The 8,737-nt window shown below is 32.8% G+C and overlaps 1 protein-coding gene across 1 annotated transcript; it reads right to left on the bottom strand.

Annotated features, from left to right (window-relative positions):
- Positions 1-4,220: 4,220 nt before the first annotated feature.
- LOC134282174 (uncharacterized) lies at positions 4,221-5,913 on the bottom strand. The gene is made up of 3 exons (XM_062764614.1): positions 5,793-5,913; positions 5,090-5,548; positions 4,221-4,438 (listed from the first exon to the last, which is right to left on the bottom strand). Exons 1-2 carry the CDS (start codon positions 5,833-5,835, stop codon positions 5,091-5,093), a joined length of 501 nt encoding a protein of 166 aa, XP_062620598.1. The 5' UTR covers positions 5,836-5,913; the 3' UTR covers positions 4,221-4,438; position 5,090.
- Positions 5,914-8,737: the final 2,824 nt, after the last annotated feature.

Below are 8,737 nucleotides of genomic sequence, written 5' to 3'. Positions count from 1 at the left end.
TGACAACAGACAGACATACAAACAGACAGACAGAGGAAATACAATAAACCCCCGGGATCTTTCGATCCGGCGGCATAAAAATCGTCTCTAGTTTAAAGCAGCTGAATGCCCTTTGTCTTACCTTTGTCTTAAATCTCATCAATTCCGACAAGCATGTTACTTATCAAATTCATGAATATTACAAGTAAATGTATATACAAATACACCATATAACCTGACATGGAAAATGTAAAGGTGAACTTAAAGTTATTTAGTGAGTCAAAATCATGTTTGTCTCTTAGGTATCTGTAAGATAAAGCAAACGATTAATGGAAATTTTGAGTATAGACAACACAACACAAAATTGCACTGCAGATCAAGAAAAAACTACACAATATAAGTGCCCAAAAACAAATTTTTGCATCTACTGTTTCGTTGTTATCGTGCATATGCATATGAAGGTCCAAACGCCATAAGGTGTCAATTTTCGCGGACTACTTTCCCTACATTTTACATGTACAAATAAAGCCACTGGCACAGATATAGAGGTCCAAACTCCATACAGTGTCAATTCTCCGGGACTACTTTCCTTACATGTACAAATAAAGCCACAGGCACAGACTTTCCAAACTTTATCTAAATCACGATAAATGATTAGCGCTAGTAATTCGGTTTTCAAAACGTTAGCTTTACGTAATACTGAGCTTGGAACTTGATCATTGTCAAGACTCTCTCTTATGCCCTGTTCACACGGAGAGTTTAATTCGAATTAAACGTAAAGTTACTGCGAATTAGCTTCGCTTAGCGTTCACACGGAGAATTTAATGCGAATTAGTTTAATTCGAATTAGTTTACTGCGCATTAAATTACTTCGCATTAGCTCCGTGTGAACGCTAAGCGAAGCCCCCCCCCCCCCGACTTTTTTCCCAACATTAATTTTACAATTTGCAATGTTCATTAAAAGGCTGGTTGCCCCCCCCCCCCCCCAATTTATACTACATGTAATTGATATCAGGGAAATGTAGTATTGAATGCAAGAAGTTGGTACTGAAAGAAGTTGACACCGTAAAAAGTAGGCCTCTAATCTAGTTTAATAATCATTTTTGAATATTGTTTAAATATATGGTCTATCGACATTCATATTTTCGGTACTTGAGACCATGGTTACTTCAAATTTTCTGCGCATGCTTCACTATAAGGCAGAAGTAAAGCAATATTTTCAGTTGATCAATAAAAAATCCCTCGATAAAAACAGATTTTTAGGTTCTGAAACCCGTAATTTTTTTATAACCTTATACTTACAGAACAACTTTTTGGAAATATGCATTTCTAAATTCAGTATGTTTCCTGTTTGTGCGCCAAGGTGTCGCTTTAATGGGACGAACAGATACTAGTATCTCTAACCTTTAGTCAATGTTAACGACTTTCTCTGTATGTGGTTGTCAACGACAGCGACGTCACTAAAGAATAATGATTCCGGAGATTCTTAATTGTTCAAAAATATTTACAATAAAATTTGAATACCCATACTACATGCACATGGTAACTTCTCGGGTCTAACTTAACGACAATGAGAACATTAGTAGATTTTCCAAGATTGATATCACTGACGTAATTCATACAATGTATATTATATGTACAAATCATTATTCTATCGCATTAAGGTTGGTCCATACCTTCAAAATTTTCTGTCAAACTAATAATTTTTGTGTTTAAATATCTTAAATAACTCATAAACTAACTAAAATACCAATAAAAGACACATCTTTGCAGGTTTATTTTAATACAACATGTCTCAGAGTACCTAGCTCTTAAAATTGAACAGCCAAAAGTGAACAAAAAGAAGTCTGATATCATTTTTTATTTCGCTATGCACCAAATCACGTCAAATTCATCTTAAATCTTGTTAAAATCAAAAATAATTAATATTCCAGGAAAATATTTGAAATTTTCTCTGAAAAACATTTAAAAACTGATGTTGAATCTGTCCACGTCTTTCAGAAAAAAATCTCAAGATCTCTTTATTTTTAAAAATCTCAAAATCAAAGTTGTTTGTGTGCCATTTTTTCTTTAAAATTATAAAGAATTATATCTAAGGTTCACAAAAACACATATTTTATTATTGTTGACCAGAAAAATTTAACAAAACAGTCTTTTGAACTCATATACCCCCTATTTTGAAATATCAAGTTTTTCAATTATTCTTTGCATAATTTTAAAAAAGGAAAATTTAAAAAGGAGATACATGCTTAAAATAAATGAAAAAAGATCTCTAGTTAATTTTTTTAAAAAATAAATATAAAGTTTTAGGTCCATAAAGGCAATTAAGAATGATGCTTCTTTGTTTGTACTTCATGGCATATAGATCCTATGAACAGAGTACAAAGTGTTAAATTCCATAACAAATGTATATCAAATGCTTTGTATGCACAATAACACTGTACTTATCAAATATGTACTTGCTGTATTATTATCAATCATCAAAAAAGATTTTATTTCTTTTGACAAGCGATAATAAGAACTTAGTATTGGTGTGTAAAATTAAAACCGGATCCGTAAAAGTATGGATCTTCCTTAATTTGCTTGATGCGTTCATTACAAATTCTTTCCAATCTTATATCTTGGATATATTTGAAAGATATGAATCTAACTACGAGTATTTACACGTAATATTCAATAAAAGAGTTATACAACCATGTGCCCGAGCCTTCTGGGGGGACTTGAGAAGATGTGATTGTTTTTACTTTACTGGTATTGTTTATGGTTTTGTTTACGAATCTCTGTGTACTAGTACCTTTACTTCCTGAAATTGTTATCTTATTGAAATGATTATAATTTGTTAAAGATAAAATTATTTCGCGTTAATTAATACTGCATATGTATATTAAGATTATTTTTTTGTGTTTGTTATTGTTATACGGAATTTTAATTCATAAATATATCAATATAATTCAAGAAAATAAACTCTTCACAGATATTCCTCCAAAACGTTTTATGCAATTAACGATTTAGCAAAGACTTATGTATCGTAAAAAAGAAAAATCAAAATCGCTATTTTAAAAGTACAGGAATTAGATAAAAAAAAATTGGGTTATTTAGTTAACACATACAAGAAAAGAAATATAGAAAAAACTTAATATATTTGAAAATTAACATATTTTGAAACATGTAAATTTTGAAAGTTGCCGATAAAAAATTTATAACGTTATGTTTACATCGCGACGTCATGTTTACATCGCGACGTTATACCGTTAAGGTCAAGATCTAGTAAATAACTTGAGACTAATTTTTTGGTGTTAGATCCATTATGACGTCATAATCAATTTCGACTTTCTTTTTCCCGTACTTTACGACTTTAGCAGAGTTATGTAGAAAATAAGGTATTTTCAAGTCATTCAATTTGAAATCATATAAAAAGTAAACCGGATACCTATATTAAATTTGATATTGATTGAAAGAAGAGGCCATGAACATACTAATTTCCATTTTCTGAGAGACTGTAGGCAATCTGGATACATTTCCTTTGCCGAATACGAAAAAAACTCCCGTTTTCATTACCTGTTTTCTTAATTTTTCATTAAAAATGACAGTTAAAAATACAGTTTTTCATCTTGTTTACCTAAAAATTATGCCCCGAAACACCTTATTTGACCAAGCTAAAGTTGTAAAGCATCAATAAAGGAATTTATTTCTCAAGTTTGATAAATCTGTAGGCACCTTTCATTTACTAGATCTTGACCTTAAGCACGACTTTTGCGGAAAATCATGTCATTTTTAAGGGGCTCCTGACGAAAAACTAAAAGTGGTATTGGAGAAATTAAAACTGTTTTGGAAAATATGCATTGTAGACACCTTTTGGAAAATCCCTTATCACATTTAATCACAGGGCCGATTATAAACCATAACGACTCTTCTTCTTTGAGGTCCTAAATTCTGAGTAATCATTGAAATGGTAAATTAAAAATATACATATCTGTAGGAAGTAAATTTTTTTTCCAAATAATTTTTTTCGCAAAGTTATGGACAGTGTTGTTCAACGTTTACTACATGTACAATTTCAAAGGCAAAAAGGTGCAGGTTTTTATGGCATGATGCCAGGCGTGTATAGTTTCGTAATGAGCGGTAGCTCCTGACAATTATCAATCAGAAGTAAGCAGTTTTATATTGTCGTAAATGGAATTTGCGATTTATCCACACGCACACACACATAAACACTAAAATTAATGCAAGAAAAAACAAAGTTTTGATTGGATTTTTTATTAACAAAAACAACCATTATATTTGGTAATAAATTACGATAAACGTCTTTTGAAGACATGATGAAAAACGAAAGCCCTTATGCAATCGTCGGTTTTGTTCAGTCTTTTAAAGTCATGCCATGACAACACCGGGAAACAGGCTGTTGTGAAAAAGATGGAGAAATGGGGAAAATGATGACTTTTTCTACCATGGCTGTAACCTGTTAATAAAACAAAATTCTTTAAAAGTACACTTACAACAAAGGAAAAGCAAATTAAGACAACCGAAGCAATTTATTGTAAGAAGTCCTAGTCACGATGCAGTATATGTACATGTCGTTCCCTGGGGGCACCAATGTATTCTACATAAATCTACTGAGAATACTGTGTCCATTATCACACAAAAATTGTCCGAGCAATCACTTTTCCAGCGGACATTCTGCGGACAGTCAATTGGCGTAAAACATGACAAAAGTGACACCTGCAGCGCCGTAAGAAGTATTCCCATTTCTGTAGATTTATTACAGTTGAACAATACTATGAATGTCCAGCTATGATTAATGTGGTGGTCAATTTAATTTTGTTACTATATACTCCGGTCTTATCAAGAAGACCACTGACACATCTTGGCATAATTCGAAATATGTAAATCAAAGTAGTTTTTTAAGTTATTATGAAAACTTTCTAAAAGTTCACTGAAACTACCGGTATACAAATCGGGAGTAGAAAAAAGGCCTCTAAATACATGTATATCAGACGTGGGATCTTAGTCGCGAGAAGAAATCTTTAGATATTTGTCCTGTCGTTCGCAAATTTGATGAAAAAAAAAGTTCTATTTATCAGGTCTTATAATCATTTATCAGAATACTTACTTTATAATCCTTTCATCATGTTGGCAATGTACATAGATCGCATATCCTTAAAGCAACACCCCATCATCTGCTGGCACTGCAGAAGGTTAGGGTTGGCGTAACGTCGGAGGGATTCAAGTTTGCAGGTGAAAGGGGTACAGAACCTCTGGTCTCCGGCGGTTTCGCTGATTTTACAAAGAGTTAGGGTCATCAAAGAATTCATCATTGGGTTTACGGCAGTATTGTCCTGAGTAGCTTTAGGTTGAGCAATGGCGTTGTTGGCTTCAGCAGCAGGAGTTGTTGGTGATTTCTTCATCAGATTCATAAGAGTCATCATCTGCAACATTTTGCTGTTGCCGTTTCCACCAAGGACGGCGAGACTAAGTGGGTCTATGCCTCCGGTGGCACCACCGGCGCCGGCACCACCTCGCATACCACCACTTAACATGGCCAAAGCCATAGGAGACTCCAACTGAGCATCTGAAGAAAAATGAATCAACAAATAAAATAGAGACTAGGACGAAAATGGGAATATCTTTATACATGTTTATTTAATTTTGAACAATGAAAACTTATTATGAAGCTATGAAATTTAAGAAGTAAAAATATCTTATACAAAATGTGCAGAATGGGTCATTTAATATTTCCCCTCAAATATTCTATTCATAAACAACTAATGGTCAAAGTCTTGAAGAAATCGATGCTGCGAAAAAAAAGTACTCACATGCACAGCCAACTAAGGCGACAACAATAATTAATCCGTTCATGCTTAGTTTAAGTTCTGCTCAACAACCCTTATGTTCAAAATACCGAAACACTGGGCCAAAGATAGTTTTTATACCACGGGTGTCAACTAATTGGCATGCTCGACATGTTAACAACGTGTTGGGCAACAATTCGTTTTGACAATTTAGGGATTGTTTTGTCTCTTTGAACATAATTACTTGTCATTAGAATTAACGACATAACATACTTTAAACTACCCTTCAAGGGACATCATACGTCACATCGGGTCATAAATATAATATCTAAAATACCACACCAATGCATATATACACTGTGACGCGTTAATTAACCCACGATGGTCAATGAGCCGAAAAATTTGAGTCAATGACCATATTGTTTTCTTAATCACAAAAATGAACATAATATTTGGTTTATGTTTCCAACGTGATACCGCTCATAATGATACTTTTTATAGGGACATGTTGATTTTGTATTGTGTTCCTTTAAAGTAAAAGAAATAGTCAGAGAAATTAATTGCATCCATTATCAAAGATACATGTGGGGTTAATTAGATGCCCTCTCTAAATGGAAATCGTGACGGTGGAGAGCTACCTTCAAGCATCATCTCCGTTCGGTGGTCCAAGTGCGTGTGAAGCCCTGACGAGAATGAGTGAACACTATTTATTATTAATATCACTATCATAAATAACAACATGGGTTCTTTGCAAGCTTTTATAGAGTAACATTAAGTGTCTAAAAGAACTTCAAATGTTGTCCGTAGTGACGGATTATTTTTTGTAAATTAACCGATGCGAGAGAAAATACATCAGGTCTTTAATGTTTTGGGCTAAATATAACGGACAAAAACAATTCTCTCATAAATTTCAGTCCTTTTTTTACAGACAGCATATAAAAGTATAACTTTAGAAGAAGGAAAATCACGATATTTGCATCTATAGACCGACCTGAGAGTTTGTTGTTGATAGATTGTACATTTAATTCTTGCAAAAGGAACGACAAAAATCAAAGAGGAAACGTTGAACTCAGTTTTTAACAGCAGATGGGATCTAAGAAAAAACTTTTTATAATTTTTCATAATTGATGTATTAATAGTTTTTTAATACAGTTTTGTGCATTTATGTATACCGTGGATGGAATTGTTTTTGTTGAATTTTTTAAAAATAAAATTGTTCTTACACTAAACATATACATGTACTTATATATTATACACAATAACTAAGCTAATATGTATATTTGTAAGTTGTATATACACAAGTGATACAGTGTATATCAAAGACTAATCTCATCCAGATTCGTAAAGACTATTAATTTTGGTTTGACTTCCCTACGACCATAAATTCCCTTCTCTGCAAATCTCACTGAGATTAATTAAGGACAAGTCACCAAATTTTCCCTTTGGTGTCAAGACCAGGATTATGAAATCTTCTGATCAATGGAGTACTAGCCGTATAAGGGGGGCTCAAACAAAGCCAATCTACAGTACGTCTTCAATCGGTCCAGTGATTTCAGTCTTTGTATTTTTTTTTTATTTCTATTGGAATCTACAAGACATTTATTCGTCTATCCTTGGTGTAAAGTCAATATGATAAAGTCCTGCTGTTCACTTACACACTGCTTTTCCTAACAATAAATGTATTTGCTGCTGAAATATTCGTTTTTATTAACTGTCAATTAATGTTTTCGTTCTGTTTCTTGTAAAAATATTTAATACCATTAATTTTACTGATTTCCAAAAAGAGAAAATTAAGTACTATAAGAGACTCATTTGCCAATACATGGATTTGGTTCCCTATTTAAAATTATCCATGCCATCCTAGTGCAAGAAGCCACAATAAATGTAACATGTTTAACTTGCTTATACTATTACACATGCATGCATGTAGCTGATTTGGAAGTTGCAAAAACGGTGCTCTTTAATGATTATTTATGAAGCAGACTTTCTCAAAATAAAACAATACATTGTATCCATCATAACTATGTATTTGATTCCATGCATGTTAGTAAACGCAGATTTCGCGAACGACCTTTCTAAGCAATGTCACACCCAAGGGTGAACAAGGGACATTTATTTTGTCTTTCACCAATAAACCATTTTCAATTGCAAATGAGATTTACACACACATAGATAACATTGAAAATTGTTTATGAGTTGGATGCACTTTTGTGGCATGAAACTTGTTTGAAATGTCATGTTTCCAGGCTTTTTATAAACCATTTTGATATTTACCATGCCAGAAACAAAAATAAAGAGAAAAATATGAGGAAAACACAAGTTAATTTTGGACTTACCTGATCTAGAATTTATTTTTTTTTCAGGTAATGGATTGCTTCAGTTTTTCTTCTGTATTTCTCCATTTTCATTAAGATCGAAGGCTTTAAATTTAGTTTTTTTTAAATTCCATTTATTTAGTAAGAGGAAAAAAATACTCTTGCGTACCGATTAATTTTTCCCTATTGAAATATGCAAAAAGCAATGAGTTTTGACTTTAAAATTACAGAGGTAGAAATATCGTTGTAAACTGAACGAGATATTAATTCATCGAAAGTCTAAAATCAACAAGCTAATTCAGAGAATTTGTGTCCCCCGCTTAGGGAAAAAGTAAACCATGCGCAGTTCGGGGGGGGGGGGGGGCGGATCCCCTTGACTGAATTTGTAGAATTATTAAAAGTATACATGTAAATATTCACGTTCGATATTGCCAAAATTTTACACAGTGCATGATGTCTAATTTAACCTTTATTAAACAGTTGTAATAGATGTAATAAAAATATAAAGTCCACCAAGAAACCTCTTTTATACGTAATAACTCTCCTCATGCCCCTGTGCTGAAAAAAGCGACATGTAATACAATAAATACTAATAAAACAAGCTAATTCAGAGAATTTGTGTCCCCCGCTTAGGGAAAAAGTAAACCATGCACA

Source organism: Saccostrea cucullata, unplaced genomic scaffold, assembly GCF_032062105.1.
Source record: "Saccostrea cucullata isolate Sc308-1 unplaced genomic scaffold, CSIRO_AGI_Scuc_v1 ctg4960, whole genome shotgun sequence".
NCBI lineage: Eukaryota > Metazoa > Mollusca > Bivalvia > Ostreida > Ostreidae > Saccostrea > Saccostrea cuccullata.
This window is presented reverse-complemented; position numbering and strand designations above follow the sequence as displayed.

Bases quoted from the DNA above. Each gene is read 5' to 3' on its own strand.
- LOC134282174 (XM_062764614.1), bottom strand. From the start codon at position 5,835: ATGAACGGATTAATTATTGTTGTCGCCTTAGTTGGCTGTGCAT. The intron at 5,549-5,792 runs GTGAGTACTTTT...ATTTTTCTTCAG, and splicing joins CGCCTTAGTTGGCTGTGCAT to ATGCTCAGTTGGAGTCTCCT.